Raw genomic sequence first — 19,912 nt, 5'->3', positions numbered from 1 at the left:
GCAAAGTTGTCATAGCAACGCTGCAGTATGAGACATACAGTAGGATTGGACAGATACATTAGATGTGTTTCAAATGTGTACGAGTTTTAAATGTGATTGATTGATTGATGATTGTGAATACAAATCATTTCAAGGACCGCCATAACTCTGAGAGTATACAAATGGAATCAAATGGATTTGGTTTCATTTGTATACTCTCAGAGTTAAGAGTCCATTTAAGGAACCCTGAGGGTCCCTAGACTACACTGTTAGAACCACTGCCGTAGTGTATGCCACTACTCTTCAGTGTCTTCCCAAAAAATGCTCAGATCTGTTTTATTTCTACAGCTGATGCAACTGTTGACAATCTAGCCCACATTCCATGCATTAACTTTATATATGAACACAACACGTGTAGACTTTAGCACTTACAGATGCCCAATACCTCCAGTAAAATCTGAGTCTGAGGAAGAGCTCTGAGCAAGAAACGTCACAGCTTTTTTGTGGTCAAATAAAGTATCTGCCGCATTGGAGGCCTCAGTGTGCGAGCGTTTATTTATTCGTCTAATATCTCCAGTCAACCATACAAACACGGCCCGCCCATCTGACTGGACATGGCGGGCTTGGCGGCTGAATGTAACTGAAGAGCTGCCAGCAAAGTCAAAGACAGTCAATGACAGGAGGGATGTTTACTTTGTGAGGATGCCTGAAGGATGAGGCCAGACTCTATCAGTGAAAAAAATACTTTATTGCTGTCAAACAGAAACCTTGTATCTCCATATTTCAACTTTCTATGTTTTTTTGGGGGGGTTAAATGAATGCCCTAGTTTGACGTACAAGAGTAACGTGCAAAAATTGCCAAAATAGCCGATCTAAAAGCTTGTGGATCAGATTTTTTTTTTCATTAGAAAATTGTTGAAAGTGAAAGTGAAAGTCGTTAAGTCTATGCGTGGGTCCTATAAATAAATGCTTAACCAATGAAAAGTATCAACAAGAGCCTGTGGCTAAATAACACGTAACTATATTGGCTCCATTGGAACAAAAGTTATTTTTTTTTCCATTTCCTGAAAAGTAACGGTTTCGGACATACAAGGTTTCCACCCGACAGTGACGACTTAGATCTAGTAGATCATTAAAAACAAAGTGACGTCTGTCACTTTGTGTAGACGTCACTGTGCTGTTCTGAGCACAACCTTTCCACAGACCAGCTTTTGAGCATGTGCATGTGTGTGTGGTCACGTATTGTGGCACATGGTCCAAGCATACGTGATGTTACAGCGCTTATTTAGGACCGCTGCCAGCCAGGTGGCCCTGTAGCATGGAACATCCAATAGTTACTAAATAAACAAACAAACACACACACACACACACACACACACACACACACACACACACACACACACACACACACACACACACACACACACACAGAATTGCACACACAACCCACGGGGATCCCACGCACACATGGATACGCAAATACACAAATGCACTCTTTTTGTTGAGTACACTTTACACACATTCAGCGGTCAACGCTGAGCGTCCCAAGCTCCCATGCTCCAAATTAATTCACAGGCACGCACACACACTTACTATACAGTGGACACGTGGCCATGTAAAAAGTCCCTGGCAAATAAGCACACAGACACAGACATCTCTGGGACGGTTGCCGACAGACATGGCTAATTCACAATGAGTCTGATGCCGCCACAGAGTTATTGTCAAGTAAAAGGGTAACTGAATTATCTCTGCTTTACTCTGGCCTTACTTCAATGACACAAGGAATGAACTTTGCACAAGAAGGTAGAAATACACTCCAACATGGGTGTTGCTGAACAGCAGGGAGCCAATTTGGAATTCTGGGGACCCGTGACAACATATACATTTCACTGGAGTACCAGTATTAATTAGACAATACGATCTGCACATGTTGCATATTTGAGAGCCCTTGGAATCTCCTACTGTAACATCACAGCCCATCTAGTGCTAGCAATAGCTTAAAACTATAAATGTATTACATCCAATATTATTACATTATCTGGTGTTACACCCGTCCATACCAAGAGTGATAACTATAAGGATGAACTATAATGATAATGAAGTGAGTATCCACCCTGATGAACGACAATAATCTGTAATCACAACCTTTGATTGACTGGTGATACAAACATAACTGACAAAAGGAATTCATAATCAGACTTGCGGATTACAGATACATTTAATGACAGAACTCTGAGAGACAAATGTAGAGAGGTACAGTAGACAATGAAAGTGTATGAGAGAGAGACAGGGAGGCAGACAGACAGTAGAGATGTTCTACAACTGGTAATCACATTTCACGCTACTTTCACTACTGTACATTGACTGTACAAATTCACTGCATTTACAACTCAAGCCAAAAATTATTTCAGCATAAAGACCTTTTTCACCAAATGAGATTAAGCTCAATTTGACTAATCTTAACTCACAACCATGTCCTCGTCCGACCTATCCGTTTAAACATGTTTAAATAAGAAAGCCAACTCCACGGTGGCTCTGGGCATTGTGTGATTATGCGGTACAAACAAAGAAGCTGGCCAATTAATTTATTTCCTTTGGCACATTATATGAAATTACGCACCTTTGGGTCCTCATTTCTTTATAAATAGATGGGGGGGAGTTGAGTTGGCCAAGATAAAAGGTAGAAACGACAAAAATCACAAAAATGACCAGAGGTCCATAGAAGGATCTGGCTATTAATCACAATAAATGCACAATCTGTACCATTACCACAAATTAATGGGGAGACTGTAATTGTTTTTGAAAAATCAAGTTCTCCCCATTCATTAGAAGAACAATATCAGTTCATTCGTGACTAAATACATTGTGTAAAATGTATAATTAATCCCTCAATGCATTGCTTAATTGCATATGTGAAAACGGAAAATAAACCTTGTTAAAGAAAATTCAGTAACCAGAAGCAGGGACGTGTGATTTCAATGAGTAACATGGAGTTTGAAGTTGAATAGCAGGGGGACGTGTCTGATCAAATGAATATCAAATATCTAAATATTGAATCAAACAACTTAAAACTTTAAAAATTCCAAAGTGGAACAGGGTGAGGCAGAAAAGCATTTCCAAATGCGTTTATGGTGTAAATACATTCTTTAGAACACTTTGCTGCGAAATGCTGTTTGACAACCTTCTGATAAGGAGAAATTCATGGTAATAAAACTGTTGGCAACGAGAAGGTGGACATTATTTGGATGCATTCCTGAATTTTTAACATAGTGCAGAGGAGAGAGACAGGGCACGAGGGATGGGCAAAGAAAGGTGAAACAGAGGTCATGAGATGGACGCTGGTATTAAGTCTGTACCTATGGTGTACTTTACGTCTAATAACTACACTGTAAAATCCTTATCATTACAAATGGATAAATTAACACTGAGGATTCTTTTTACTATGTAGTTTGTACCACAAGGATGTCACTGCTTTTAGCAATGCACTCCTTTGGGTCATTAAAAAAGAGTAAATTATCACATTACGGCCACACTTTTTAGAGTATAAAGTGCTAGTAAGCCAAATCTTGTAATTTTAAAATATTATTTTCATGATCATTTTGTTTGTGTCAAGAGAGAGACAGGTATTGTAGGAGGTGGTGGGGAGAGGAAATAACATGACAGATGGCTCAAGAGCCAGACATCGAGCCATGATAATATTATTGTCTCGCTCATATGGTTTCCACATTAACCACTTAAACCCTATAATACTTCATTGACCGGAGTCAGCCAGAGGTCTATTAGTGTCAATAGGCCCCCTCCTTTTTGTCCCTCTACACCAAATCTATTTGCCAACAATAGCCGATCTACAAGCTCACGTGACACAAATGTTCGCCCAGGGATATAGGGACACTAATGTTCGTGTAGTTGGAGTGAAGTGCTGGAGCCACCGGGACACGGCAGCTATAACACTAAACTTAAACACAATAAACTAATCTAACATTACACCTAAGGCTAACGCACTCTCTCAGACTGTTTTATAGCTAATTGAATATCCATACCTCCTCCAAGACACACACAGCAGGTGCATGTCATAAAAGACACTGTAATGAGCTCTTGCAAGCATAGCTGACAGTTTAAACAAGGTCCTGTTTGGCAGATGGTACAAGCCACAGATGAAACTACCAGGTTGGGAAGTGTGAAGTCTGGTACTTGTAATAAATAAACTGTGGGCAGACCACACCACAGTGTTGTTTATTACTTTGGATTACTCCAAAATCAATACATAATACTAATAATATTACATCGACATTTCATTCAAACTTTGGCTATTCGAAAATAGCTGACCTACAAGTTTAAAACTCAATCTGCTATTTTTAGAAAAACTGTGAAAGATTTGGAACAATGTTTGGCAACAAGGACATGCCCAAAATAGGAATGCCAGGGTTAATGTGGTTAAGTAATCCAAAGTTTAATGAAAGTAATCAGTTTCGCATGACTTATTAGGTTGCTGATTACAATTGCACGTAGGTACTGTAATTAACCATCTGTAACAAACTTTTGAATGTAATCCCCCAACCCTGGACCCTTGGCATGTAACCTTGTAAGCTTTACAAGAACATTTGGTCACTGACAAATGGTTGGAAGTAACAAGGTTTCAGTGTGCTTGGGTGAGTCAGTCAGCGATGACACAGGATATATCAAAATATGCTTAAAACTTAAAAATACTGCTTTTGTTAACTACTTGAACGCCAAGCCTCCCTATTCAGGGGGAAATATTTGCCAAAAATAGCCGATCTGCAAGCTCAAAACATGTTGCGTTGCAATGCGCCCATGTCCTCATCTAACCTATCCATTTAAACATGTTAATTAAAAAAAAAAAACTCCACAGTGGCTCTGGGCATTGTCTGATTACGCAGAACAAACAAAGAGGCTGGCCAATTATTTCATTTCCTTTGGCACATTATGACGTGAACTTACACACCCTTGGGTGTGTAAACTGATTTCTGCTCAAAAAAATTACCAGAGGTCCATGCAAGACAGAAGGATCTGGTTATTAATCACCATAAATGCACTATCCATACCACGAATGAATGGGGAGACTTCCATTATTCGATTAGCTATTTCATTATGTTTATATTTTGTGTAGTATAATGTTGCATCATAGTGTCCTGTAAGTCCATACATTAAATAACGAATACAAAAATTATACATTTTTTGTCCAGTCTGCACGGAGTCGAGGCATGCGCATCCCCAGAAGTCTCCACATAGTTGGGGCGCACGCATCCCCAGGTATGGACTAATAACTGTAGATTTGCAGGAGGTGCTACGATTGGGGGAGTCTGCTCGCCAACCAAGGGAGGCAGAGCAAAACAGGAAATATAGAGAACAGTGTGTCCTAGTTTGTTGGAGGGCAAAATTCATTAAGACCAGGAACGCATCTGTGTAATTTTAAGATTTCTTTGGCTATTCAAAAATAGCAAATATGCAAGCTCATAGGGCAGCACGAGTGCCGCGCTATGAGCTTGCAGATCTGCCATTTGTTTTTAAATTGTGGAAAGTTTGTGCAAATCTTTGAATATATATGTCTTAAAGCGAACATTTTTAACTCTGATCTGTGCTTCTGGGGTGTCTTCTGGAACAACATATTTTGGCGGTCCTTGACGTGGAAAAGTTGGAGCACCACTGATATAGCATCATACTGTTAGATTGAGAAAACATTTTTAGATATGTATTTGGCTGCAGACCCCCATCTCAAAATGTTTTGTTCAAGGGACCCCCCAGAAGCAAAGATTTGAGTTAAAAATGTTCACTTATATAAAAAATATATATATTCAAAGATTTGCACAAACTTTCAAGATTGTTCAAAAAATAGCAGATCTACAAGCTCGTATATCTTGTATATCTGCTATTTTTAGAATAGCCAAAGGGATCTAAAATGACACAGATGCGTTCCCGGATTGAATGGGTTAGGATAGAATTTGAAATGCTAGCCTGTGATCGATAGCCCAAAGAAACCGTATTGAAACTAATTCCTATACAGTATCACTGTACTGCAATTGCATACAATATTATCATTTATAATCTCAGTGCATACTGTATGTATGTATGCCTTGAGTACAGCAAGTGTGTGTGTGTGTGTGTGTGTGTGTGTGTGTGTGTGTGTGTGTGTGTGTGTGTGTGTGTGTGTGTGTGTGTGTGTGTGTGTGTGTGTGTGTGTGTGTGTGTGTGTGTGTGTGTGTGTGTGTGTGTGTCTTTGACGGACTTTACACCCTCACTACAGACTCAGAGCTGATAGGTGGGGGTTGGCTTTGAAAGTAGAAAAGTACATGTAACTTTAAAAGGCTGTACTCAGCATTTTGCTATAACAGATAAGAGAGAGAGAGAGAGAGGGAAAGGGAGAGAGAGGCCTGACACCAGTCTCCCTGCTAATTTAAGCAGCTGTGTTATTCCCCACACACTCCCTTCCTGAACTGAACAATCTGATTGTTGAGACACGATGCGTTCCCTCTGTTTTGTAAGACTATTTTTAAGGCATGCCTGCTTTATTAGATCAAATATTGCACAGTACGATCCTCTGTAACTCTGGGACAGCCAAAATGAACCCAAATGTCCCCAAATTAAGTTAACACCGAGGATTTTACTGTGCGGAAGGAGACAGGAAACAGGGATTCAGAGCATGCGTCACAGGTCACAATCTGAATTTGAACCCATGACTTTGTAATTATGTGTGTGTATGTGTGGTTATGTGGGATACCGATTACCGACCTTTCACGTAACACTTACAGAATGGTCTTTCTAACCCAGTGGTTCTCAAAGTGTGGTCCGGGGACCCCCAGGGGTACTTGAGCAGATTCCATGGGGTCCCCAGCAAACTTAATCAATGTAGAATCAGAATCCGTTTTTAACCCTATACTGTAAACAGTAAATCGGCTAGGCTAGGTCTATAAAAAGCACAAAAGATTTTCGGATGGGGGTCTGTGGCCAAATACATATTATTTTGAGGGTCCTTGACATGAAAAAGTTTATTTAACTGAGTTAACCTGAGTTAAAGCCCTATTTTCTACTGTCGTACGATGGTGTCGAGATGCTGCCTTGTGAGCTTGTAGATCTGTTATTTTCGCTATAGAGACGCCAGGTTGAAAGCAGTTGAATGTTCACTCAGGATTACCCACACATTTTCTTGACTATTTTGAGATACCTTGTTTATCTGCTTCAGTACATGCCTATATATATGTATGACCTGTGAGTATGTAAAAAATCCCCAAAACTCAATAAACAGAACGTTAAAAAAAAGTGCACGCAGGATTTTACTGTGTAAACCCTTCTGTCAATGAGCAATGGTCCTAAGGCAGCCATATGTGTTGAAAAGGTATTAGTAGGAACTTAGAGAGGAAATAGAGAGGCTGAATAAACACGCCTTGGCACCGACTACATATCTGTAGGAAGTTACCAGGATGTATAGCGTTAATGAGGGCATTAACTGTCATGTTAATTCCCCTTGGGTAAGTGCAGAGGGAGGGCTGGTGGCCTGTCTACATTATTGTGCCTCTTTAACCACTTTGAACCTGTTGTCCCTATTTGGGGCATTTTCACTATAACATTTTTTAAATAAAAAACATTTCACAAAAAGGGTCTGCAGCCAGAGGCTATGGCTATTTGGGAACCCCTGTCATAAGTGACCAGGCCTGCATGAGACCCAGCGGGGTCTCAGTCTGACTAGCAGACACTGGAGACGTGTTGGGAAAACACAGGCCAGGAGCCCCAGGAGAGGCTGACCTCGCTCCAATAACGGCCGTCATTGTCCAAATAAACAGCCAACTCCTGAACCCACCTTCCACACATCCCAGCTCTCCCCTTCACACCTCCTAAGATGTTTTCGCCAATATCATATGTTCCCGTCCTATAGTCCTAATAGTAGCGTGTGACTCTTGGGAAACGTAAGACGTGTTTACTTTAACTGTACTCTGACTGCAGCTCGAGTCTCGCTGTCATATTTGCTTACATTCGCCAGGATGCATGGTTGAACCGTCTTGTGTACACACACATACAGGTACAAGCGTACGGAGGAATTAGGGAGTCGCTGTGAAGCGCCGTTTTCTGCCATGCAGTCGAGCAAAGCAAAGCGAGTCTCGGGTTAGGTCAACATTCACACGAAGCATAAACAGTCTTGACCCTTTGACATTGACCCGCTGAGCATTCACTGTTACGAAATATTATAGAAATGTTCCATAAAAAATATTATGTGTAAAATAGATCAAGTTCTAAGTCACCTAAACTGTAAAATAGAAGAGACAACATAACATGAAACTGGATGTTTATTATGAATCATATTTTAGGAGATGAAAAGGCTAAAATAACAGAGCCAAACTGTTTCGAAACAGTTTACATAAACGGCATAGGCTGTTTGGTATGGTATAATAGTCAGTGTTGTGGGTTTTTGAGGCTTTTGAGAGCAGGGGCAGACAAAAGAGGAGGATCATAGTATAACATTACTGTGCCACAAGATGGCATGTCTCTGAATAACATAATCAGAGGGTCGAGAAACTTTTTGTGGGCGAATCTTTGTCCTGCTGCAACATGTTGTAAACTTCTAGATTGACTATTTTCAATATTCGTCAAAGTGTAGGGCAATTTATGAAAATTGGAGCTGTGCCAATGAAAGAGGATACAAGACTAATTGTACTGGGCCTGTGACAGTCAAATGTGTGTTAAATTTAACACAGAAAGTGTAAAGAGTTGATCTGTAAGTAATTAGCAATCCTGATGTTACTATGTAGGTAATTTTGAAAACCACATGAACCGCAACTAAGTGTCCCTATTCTGGGCATGTCATAAAAGACAAGAATATGCAAACATCTGGCAAAAACAGATGAACATTTGGCAAAAATAGGTGAACATTGCAGTGAAAAGAGCCGATCTAAAACACAGAACGTTGTGAGATTGTAGAATGGCTATTGTCGCAATTCATATCCAAGGAAGTATATAGTGTTTAAGTGGTTAACATATTACAACCAGTCCTTATCGTTATTGGTTATTATAAGTCATTTTAGAAAAGACCTCCAGGTATAAATGCCTGACACACTCGAGTTGAACCAAATGAATGGTGTGGTCTCAGAGAGGCCTGAGGCACCCATTCCCATGTAAAAACTCAACCCACTGGTAACATTACTCGCGACTGACTGGGGGAACACCCCAGCTGGAGCAAGGGGTGCCCTTCCTCTCGCCTTTCACGTGAATATATAAGTCACGTCGCTCGCTATCTGTTATGAGGATATCTTCGTTGCTGCTCCCCTGTTGACCCTTTGGTCCCCATTCATCAACATACACTACTCTCCTAAACCCCACACAGAACACACGCAAAAAAACAGGATCATCATTCAATGGATGTCTCTGTTGGAGTTCAGGATTAGGCTACATATCTGTCTCCACGTGATGTTATTCTATGTGACAGCCGCCTACAGTATGGGTGGGAAAGTGGACTGAACATGCAAACACATTTGTACGTTTGTGATCGTGATAGTAGAGAGTATGAAGGAACAGCAAACTTGCCGCCATGTGAATATGGTCAATAATAGACCAATTATTTGTATACAAACATTGAGCACACTGTGAGTGCGTACAGAAGCTTGCATTCCAATCTAGTTATGTCGAGGAGGAACACTAGATTCGTTTCACTCAACTTCCTGTGCACGAGGCTCGTGAGGCGCTCCAGAGCGATCGAGTGCCCTGTCCAAAGCCGATGGCCGCGTGCGTTCACGAGAGCTCCCCGCGGTACAGCGGAGCCCCCCCAACCCTCCACCGTGCGGAGTGTTTTGAGGACAACTTGTTTGGGAATCGCTTACCCACTAAAGAAACCAAGAAGTATATATTTAAGCCATTAAGGCCGGTGTCATTTTAAGATTTCTTTGGCTATTCAAAAATAGCAGATATACAAGCTCTAGCTATGAGATTGTAGATCTGACTTTTTTTTTATCATGGGAAATTTGTGCAAATCTTTGAATATACATATTTTTAAAGCAAACATTTTTAACTCCAATATTTGCTTTGATAACATACTGTTAGGATTTAGAATTTTGTTTTAGATATGTATTTGGCCGCAGACCCCCCATCTCAAAATATGCTGTTCCAGGGACCCCCAGAAGCACAGATCCGAGTTAAAAATGTTCGCTTTAAAAAAAAAATATATATAATATATATATATATATTCAAAGATGTGCACAAATTTGCCACGATTTAAAAAAAAACAATGCAGATCTACAAGCTCATAGCGCGGCAATTCCAATTCCCATGAAAGCGGCCACTCTAACTCCCGAGTCATACACCCATCTCTGTCATGATGAACAACAACAACAACAACAACTCACCAGGTGAACGTAAGGCACAAAGTAGCCGTAGAGGGCGGCGGGGATCCCCAAGGCCCAGATGCGGTATCCCAGGGACCTCCAGATGTTCACGTTGAAGACCTCGCTGAGGCGGGGGCAGCGGCCCGAGCTGCTCCGCGGCTTGACGGGCAGCAGGGGCCTGTAGGTGAAGCCGGCCAGCATGAGGACGAACATGAGGATGGCGAGCACGCGCATGGTGTTGTGCAGGCCCACGCGCACCAGCAGGCCCGAGAGCACGTAGGGCATGACGATGGTGAAGGCGCTGCTGCCCGCCGTCACGATGCCGTTGACCAGGCCCAGGCGCTTCTTGAAGTAGTGGCCCAGGATGACCAGGCTGGGCTGGTAGGCGAAGGAGCAGCCGGTGGCGAACACGATGCCGTAGGTGAAGTACAGGGGGCCCAGGGTCCTGCCAAGAGGGTAAAGTCACACGTTAAACACGGTATTATAGCATAGCTTTATTTATGTTTCTTAAGGCACCGAGTGCCGCGCTATGAGCTTGTAGATCTGCTATGAATCTGCTTTGAATATGTGTTTTTTAAAGCGAACATTTGTGACTGTCAAATGTCTCAACAAATGTCCCCCAAAGGACCCCCAAAATTATATGTTTTTGGCCGCTGATCCCCATCAAAATATGTTGTTCCAGGTTATTTGTTTATTAATGTTAATTTGTGTTACTTATTGTTGTTGTTTTTTTCCATGTGTAATGTATAAATCACTTTGTTATTATACAAGTGCTATAGAAATACATGTATTATTATTATATTTCTACTGTATTCACGTGAATAACTATGAAATACTCAGATTCACAGATAAGTATGTAAGCACAGATTGGAGGTGGAAGCAATCAGTCTTCCACCATCTCTCTTGAAAGGTGCCACGTAAGGACAATGTCAATGCATGTACAGTCTAACTGTGGTGGCCTTGCACCACACCAATCTATATTACACAGTCATGGTCACACCCCTTAGGCCAACAGTTATCAGCCTCTGTGGTTCAACAGGTTTAACCACATGAACCCACATGAAGCAGATCTAGAAACATTGACCAAATTGAGAAAATAGCTGATCTACAAACTCACAACGTGTCGCAATGGGATACGTTGTGAACTTGTAAATCAGCTATTTTTGGCGAAGACGTTTGTAGCGGGCCTAGTATATTAGCCCTGTTAATTCCTTGCAAAATAATTCAATCAATCACAAAGAGTATTTCCACACTTTTAATAGCTGAATTAGGACAGAACTCCAACGTGGTAAAGGGTGGGGCAGAGGCATTTCCAAATGTTTGTTTATGTAGTAAATACCATTCTTTATGTTGCCTTAGAGTCAAAGGCAATGGTATTTAAAGTAAAAAATGTTGCTCTTTGCTGGCAAACGCTGTTTGACAACCTTCTGATAAGGGCAAATTAATGGTAATAAAACTATTGGCAAAGAGAAGGTGGATCACTGGTATGTTACTTCAACTGAATGAAAATAAATGTGGTTATTTAGTGATTATGGGATGTTTTCATGCACGCACGCACACCTGGGAGTAGGAACTAACCAGCTGTTGGTTGCATAGGGCTAAAGAGAATGAACAAATTAATTAAAATGTTCCACAAATGTTGACTGCAACATTGCAGATTGGAGTTATAACATGTCACTTATCAATTTAATCATGTATCAGTAAATTGTAGCAATAAACTGTGCCGTTACTTTTATTAGTCAATCTATCTTTTCATCTATGAGCTATTAAATGGAGCATATAGTATAGAGTCCTGGGACACTCCAGTCAACTACTGTAAGTACTGTATATACTGGTAGGGTTTAAGCGTTGATAATTAAACGCATGTTTGTATGGGCATTCCTCATTATCATCATTTACAGATAACCAATAGTGTGTGGTTGAGATGTTCCTTACTTGACGAAGGAGCTGGCCAATAAGCCGATCAGGCCCACGGCGGCTCCAGCCACTGCCGTCACTCTGCAGCCCAGGATGTCCGTGAACACACTGACGATGGGAGAGCAGAAAAAGATCATCCCCATGGACAGAGAGCCCACCCAGGCTGTATGGGAGAGAGAGAGAGAGAGAGAGAGAGAGAGAGATAGAGAGAGAGAGAGAGAGAGAGAGAGAGAGAGAGAGAGAGAGACAGAGAGAGAGAGAGAGAGAGAGAGAGAGAGAGAGAGAGAGAGAGAGAGAAAGAGACACGCAGAGAGAGATAGATAGACAGAGAGAGAGAACAAACACAAATACAAATAAGATCAAATATCAACACATACAAAATCCATAAGTTCAGTGGTTGAATGAAGCATAGTGAGAAGCAAATGAAGGCAGAAAAGGCATCCCTAGACCCAGTTTAAAAAGTTATCCTTCTCAATAACAAAGACATGCGGAGCGTGGACAGAGGAAACAGGAAGTCACAGGGAACAGGAAGAAGTGATCAGGAAGAATACTTGGGCCTCATATCAACACTAGTAAGCACAAACCATGGAGAAGTCAAAACACATTCACATCCACTTCAATAACTGACTCTTTAGATGAAAAACAAGTATTAAACGTAAAGTTTATTGAGTATGATATTGTGAAAAACAGTGAAATGTATTATTTTTTAAAAAGGTTGTAAAGAGGAAACATAAAGAGGAGTACTGATAAATGCTTCTTCAGTAAAGAAATCGGTGTCAAAGGTAACAGTACACAGTAAAATCGTCCGTGTTAATTTAACCATTTGTAACTCTGAGTGCATGTAACCAAAATTGCCACTTCGCGGAGGTCTCTAGGCAGAAGATGCGTGCTTGGCTACAATACATGGGTAGTGCTTTGATAGGTCAAAAATAAATGGTGGTTCTTCATATATTATTGACTATTTCCCCCCAAAAACAGTAATTTGACACAACATAGCAGCAATGGAGTGTTTCAGAATATGAAGGGGGCATATTTTAGCAACCTTATATAAAGATGATGCAGTTAAAGGTAAACACATTGTGTAAATAAAATATGTGCAAAGTACAATGACTTCAAAGACCATGCCGTGCAGCGGGTTATGTCCCCAAAAAGTGGTTGTCTTTGTTCAGGACAAAACTCTGGCAGAGTCGCTTCGCGGTGGCCTTAAGACACCTCTGGTGTTTGCCTGTACACATCGGCAAAAACTGTCCACAAACAGTCCGTTGCTGGGGTAATATTTGTGCACTCTCAGCCTCAGACTTAAATGAACACTCAGGATTTTAAAGTGTATTATTTCACTGGGTTGTTGTTGTTTTGATCTGTGTCTCTGTCCCAGCAGGAATGTGTGAACTGACATACACCAAGAATAACATGCCTCTCTCTAGGAACACTTATGAATATAAACATACCACAGACCTGCAGATATACTGTTTCCGTCTTTTATTCTTATCACCAGAATGGAGTAAACATGATAGAGGAGATAAACAAGACACACACACACACAGAACACACACACACACACACACGCACACGCACACGCACACGCACACGCACACGCACACACACACGTGTCACACACATGCACACACACATGTATCCACACACGCACGTACACTAACCCACAAATAAACTGTGAATGCCTCAGTGAGTGCCCTTTGACCACAAATTAATCGAATTACATTTGTCGGTTGATACTGACGAGGGCCTTTTTATTACTATGATGATAAAAATGTGTTACAAATGAGTAAGTAACGAATGAGTAGCCTACTTAAAAAAACAAGTGTTGTTTTTGTTGTCATTTTTGCAGCTGGGGGACACTGGAGTTTCGGTTCGGCTGGAATTTGTTTTTGTATCCGTTTCCCACCGTTGGTAACGGGAGAAGTCGTTGCTGTCAGGTTTCAAGGTGAAACTGTAATGTGTTTTCATGTTGACCTATAAAAAATATATATCTCTACAGTTTCCCAAACAGTGGGTCGGGACCCATCTTTGGGTTGCGGACCAATTTTTATGGGTTGTGAGTAAATATCTCCTTTTTTCCGTTTCCTACTTTAAAAATATATATATATATTTCAAAAGATTTTAAAATGTTGTGAGCTTGTCCTCTAGTTTCACTAGTTTAGGTCCCGGGCAAAGATCTAATTAATCTTTTGGGTCTCAAGCTAAAAAGTTTGGGAACCACTGCTCTACAGAACTGTAATCAGTGGAATCCCATAATGCTGAAAGCTTGCAAATATCATGCAACGTCTGGTCTGACCACAGCATTCAGTTACCCCCCCCACCCACACACACACACACACAAAACATAGTTGAGTAACATAGTTGAGTTGGCAAGAGGTCTTCAGGGAAACGTACAGTTATAAGAGAGGGAAAGATAAGGCACGGCAGTTTTATAACACAGACAGATACTGAAGAGAAAGGGACCAGGGTTGGTTTTGTGGGAAACATGGGGGAACCATGCCTCTACTTTTGATATGCCCCCCCCCCCTCATTCATTTTTATCGCCAGGGGGGATACGTTTAATCCCTGCTTCTGGTCAGACTAAATTAAAATACATGCATTTCCTTTTGAGAATCAGATAAGATCTGATTATGTTTGATAATATCACACGTTAATAAATACATTAAAATGTACGTTAGCCACATCAACAAAAGGAAAGGGTCTGCACACCGTCTTAATGCTCCCAACACATTTTAATAGATATAGCGGTAAAAAATAACAACGTTTCGGCGGATGTGGCCTTTGTCAGGTGTATCCACAACGAAGGCTACATCGTCCAAAATGTTGTTATTTTTTACCGCTATATCTATTAAAATGTGTTGGGAGCATTAAGACGGTGTGCAGACCCTTTCCTTTTGTTCATGTTTATTTAGTCGGATCCAGCACCCATTTTGGATGTGCGTGCACCACCTAACCCTGGTGTTCCCATGAGTTTTTTAATTAAAGAGTTTTAAAATAGCAGATCTACAAGCTCATGCGACGGGTTGTGAGCTTGTAGATCGTCAATTTGTGTTTTGTGTATAGGGTATACACAAAACAGTGGTTGAGAAAATGCTGCGCCCCCCCCTTCCCCCCTACCATTTAACCACTTAAACCCCAACATAGGTATCGTGGGGACAGCTTTCGCTGAAAATAACAGATCGACGAGCTTGTCGATCGGCTATTTTCAGCAAACGCTCGCAAACAGAAAATACACTAGTATAGAGCCCTGAGGGACTCCGGTTGGTCACCCATATGGGGTTTAAGTGGTTAATTTGCAAATCAAACCCTGGACTGTTCCTTACAGGTCTCAGCCCAAAGCTTCATTATTTTCCCTGACGAGCACAGAGCGGTAACCTGAGATCTCAACAAGGTTGCTCAAGAGGTGCTTGTTTACTGGATGGAGCACAAGGAAGGAATCCCTCACTCAAAAACATGCGTCTTCATAATAATTAGTCCTAAAAATAGCAAGACCATCTTGCAACCTATATTTAGTTGCTTTCCTCTTGCTTAATGCATCAGCTTAGCTTTTCCTGTTTATTTTTTTTTATTTTTACTTTCACAGTGTGAGGAAACACATTAGAGCCAAACAACACAGTCTCTCAGAACCAACTCCACAAACCAGTCCATTGAAAACCTTCAATGGCATCAAGTACAGTATTTGCCCCTGTTTTGCTGAGGCATCAGCCCTCCGCCCGCTTTAACCTACATAATATATTAATGTCAACTGAAGTAAAAGAGAGGAACCTACATAGTCTACTGTAATAAATGTCAAGTGCAGAAAAAGAGAAGGACCAAGGAGGAATCCTCAAAAAGACAACAGGAAATTGCTGTCCCATTTTCATCTGCTTGGCTCTCTTGATTTAGAAGCATTTACGCATCAGACAAAGGATTGGGGGGGGGGGAGAAAATGTAATATTAGGACGGTCTCTTTCCCAGTGACATCCAAGCGGTAGCCTGCAGGCCCCAGCTTGGTCACTGACAGACAGAGCAGAGCTCGCTCTAAGTCGTCTGTCTGCTCCGCTTAGCCTGCTTGCTAGGAAGGAACCCCTCCGTTCACTGAGCTTGAACTTGGTCACCCCACACCTACCGCAGTAAAGGAAAGAACAGCAGCTTGCACAATCACACAGAGGAACTGTACCTCTCTCACGAAAGTTAAAAGCGTGTGTCTCTGTTCAAAGCGTGTAAAAAATAAACGGTTGACACCTTTGTTGTTTTGTTTTTCAACTCTGATCCTTGAACTTGAAATAGTTTCTTTTACAATAAACGTGTTTGCTGGTATGTTGTTTGGTTGTACAAGCCCCTGTCAGCAGTAATCAATGCTTGGCGTGTCGCTGGTTTCCCGTGCTTGACGCAGAGAACCAATAAAACACCAAGAAAGACAGAATCAATGTCTAATTCTTCTCAGAAAATACCAGATATTTGTCTGACAAATGCATAAGGCGAGAATGGCCTGCTGGCCTATATGTGCCCTAATGGATCAGGTGAGTTTGCCCTGATTTCAGTAAATAAATTGACAAAGCTCACATTAGACCACTAGTTGGTGAGTTATTTATTAACCACAAGTCAATGGAAACCACTAATGGCTGGGCAGACTTGACTCATATTGCTACTCTTGGGTCATTCCACAGGCCATTTCTTTGAGTTGGTCAAATAAACAACTTGTCCTCTCACAACACATTCTAGGAATTTGTAAGCAAGAGGCCTGCAAATTGCTTAGGCTAATATACCAGGTTCCGACATTGAAAGAGGATTGCACCTCATCATCTAAGAATGGAAGAGGACATGCTTCATTTAACCTCCACTTAGCGTTGCGTTCTTCATTTATTAACCCGGAAAAAACAGTGAGGAGGAGAGACTCTTTTTGATTATGAAGGGTAACCCTGAACCTTCCAGACGCTGAAAAGTTCTATGATTGTTTTTGTTTACATTTTCATGATAACCATGAGCCAACCATGAAGGGGCGGTATGTCATAAAACTGTTGAGGTTGTGCCAGCTAACACTTGTGAGAATACAAGTATTTAAAATGCGTGCCGTCAGGTCAGACCAAGTGAACTTCGGAACACTGGACCATCGGACTAATGCCACAGCACAGCAGTGTCTTCACTTCAGCTTTACCAGAGCAACAGCACTGCTTGCTCCTCCCATGGGTTCCCAGAACTCATTAGGTTCTTCTGAGAACCTGAACTTTGCCTTAGTATATGGAAACAAACCCCGAACCTGTGAAATACGTTACAAGGCACCGCACGGTTCACTTAGTTCTTGTGGTCGACATGTCGACTTGTGGTCAGTCAATTAATTGTGCACACAACAAGGTAGAGCATATGTACTGTAAAACCTGATTTATAATTAGGTTTGGGTCTCATTGGTACCAAACCAAAAGTTATTACTGTGACAATACTATTAATAAAGCTTGAGAGGTCATTCAAATGATGTTCACACTACAACAAAGATGGCAGAACAGTATCAAACGGAACGGACAAGGTAACGTGAAAAATATGATTGCATTAGGCACAAAGTTAGCATATGATGATTTAAGAGTTGCTGATGGTAGACTCCCATGCACGATGCTAGGGCTAGCTACTCTTGTTTCTCTATATTAAAGGAGTGGCTCACCCAAAAAATGTCTTGCTTTCTATCAATTACACACCCCACGAAGCCTTGAATTCATGGATATGTTTTTGTTGCATTCCTAAGCTAATAATTTGATGAACGGTAAAGTCTACAGTAGGAGACTTGCAGAGTCTCCTACTGAGTCTCCTATTGACCGATGACTCGCATTTATTGTGCAGTATAAAACAGACTTTCCCTAACTGTATTGACTTACTGCAGTGCGTCTGTGTAATGATAGTATATACATGTTCTTACTTTCCTCAATACCAGAGTACCACGGCAAAATGTGCCACTTCAAATGTGTTTCCAATTACTCCAACCATACATCAATTAAAATTAATCCCAGATTGGAGCTTTAAACATTCAATGGCAATGGCCTCAGTCTGTGCCGTATTTATCTAGTTTACTATAGTGAAAGCTTGGTACATGAGCTAGCTTTACAACATCTCCTATGCACTGTATACTAAACAGTTGTTGAACGTTAATCAACAGAAGGCAAAATGTTAACCACATTAAACCTGATGTTCCACTCCAAATTATGGGCAAATTCTAAATACTTTTTAAACAGCGAAAATAGCAGATCTATACTCTCACAACGCTTCATTTAGCTCACACTAAATGACCATTCGTGTTGATTTAAATTTGAAAACACAAGCAATGAGCAGCAACTGTACATGGAGGAACAAACCCACTGCACAAAACGTCAAATATAGACAAACCTCTGATCTTTCACCACTTACTCAAGTCTAGTCAGACTGATGTATTTGAGGGCATTATCCCTTTACACTGTGTCCTGTCAAATAAACGAATACAGTAGGTGAAACAAGTAAAATAGAAATGGATATTGACGATATAGGATGTTCAGAAATGAGACACATGTTTCACACATGTGTTTGGCACACTGTTACTGGCAGTAGGAAATTGCATCATGACCTGATGTGTGTAGTTGCTGCACATCAACAGATGCTGCACTGTTACAGTATGTAGTACTAATTAGAATTAGGGTAAAATACTAATAAAAAGTCCAAGTCACTTATAAGTTCACCTGCCAGAGGTTTCTTCGTTTTGTTCTTTGTTTTCTAACAAGCCATTTGCACTCATGGAGGTTGTTTGAAAATCCAATGTCCTCCATGTACAAAACTGTACCTTTTAAAACCTCACCTGCTGCATGACACATATACCCAGGCAGAATGTCAGATTTCACAGGGACAACGGGTGTCAATGAACAATGTTACAGAGACAACATTTGGAGGACAGCTGCTTGCGGCTAACAGCTAGCGCAGCATCCAGTCATAGAGGCACGCACAGTACCTCTCGCCTCTGTCAGAACCATTGGGTTTGATCTGGGGAAGCTAAGCTGCTTCATGTTGACAAATTGGCACAGGTCCACCGTCCCCCACAGGGCAGTGTGATGGCAGAACAGTATCAACGGTTCCTGTGCCAGGCCAGGAGCACAGTCATCCCAGGACAGGAATGCCAGACCCCACTGAAGCACCACAAAACCAGAGGTAACGGTGAGAGATGTGCGTAACACGTAGGCACAGAACACAAGGTGTAGGGGTTCAACAATTAATTTTAAAAAATCGATTTCATTGATTTTAATCAAATGATCAATTTACAAACATTTTAAAAAAATAGCAGATCGCACATCGCAATCACGTTGCGCACTTGTAGATCTATTTTTGCATTCTGAGCGTGACACCGTTGTACGACAAAGTATAGGGCTTAAGTGGTTAATCAGACTAACTGATTTAGTCAATTATAAAAGACAATAAAAATGTTCACGTTGATTTATAATAATAATAATAAGTAACTTATTTTTAATATAAAAATTTGCTTCAAGATTACTCGATTATTTGAAAATGATCAATAGTTGCATGCAGACCTGAAGAGATGTCTGGACTCACGACACACGTTGTATGTAATCTCCTTCACTGTCTTGTATCAAACATGTACAGTAAATGCCTTACAAGACAAATGATGGATCAGTGCACTGTAGCGACCCTCCACCCAGACCTGCAAGCCATTTCTCATTATGATCAGACAGCACTAATTTTAGACC

The 19,912-nt window shown here is 41.1% G+C and overlaps 1 protein-coding gene across 1 annotated transcript in view; it reads right to left on the bottom strand.

Moving 5' to 3' along the window:
• The window catches only part of slc16a10 (solute carrier family 16 member 10), a 49,742-nt gene that overhangs the window by 12,495 nt on the left and 17,335 nt on the right, over positions 1-19,912 (bottom strand). The window contains exons 2-3 of the mRNA XM_084082437.1: positions 12,240-12,384; positions 10,326-10,749 (exon numbers count right to left, since the gene is read on the bottom strand). Coding sequence (XP_083938563.1) covers positions 10,326-10,749; positions 12,240-12,384 — 569 coding nt within the window. The remainder of the gene's footprint in view (positions 1-10,325; positions 10,750-12,239; positions 12,385-19,912) is intronic.

The sequence above is a fragment of the Gymnoscopelus microlampas genome (assembly GCF_963454915.1).
Source record: "Gymnoscopelus microlampas genome assembly, chromosome: 16".
Taxonomy (NCBI): domain Eukaryota; kingdom Metazoa; phylum Chordata; class Actinopteri; order Myctophiformes; family Myctophidae; genus Gymnoscopelus; species Gymnoscopelus microlampas.
The sequence above is the reverse complement of the archived record's forward strand: the minus strand, read 5'-3'. Positions and strand labels throughout refer to the sequence as shown.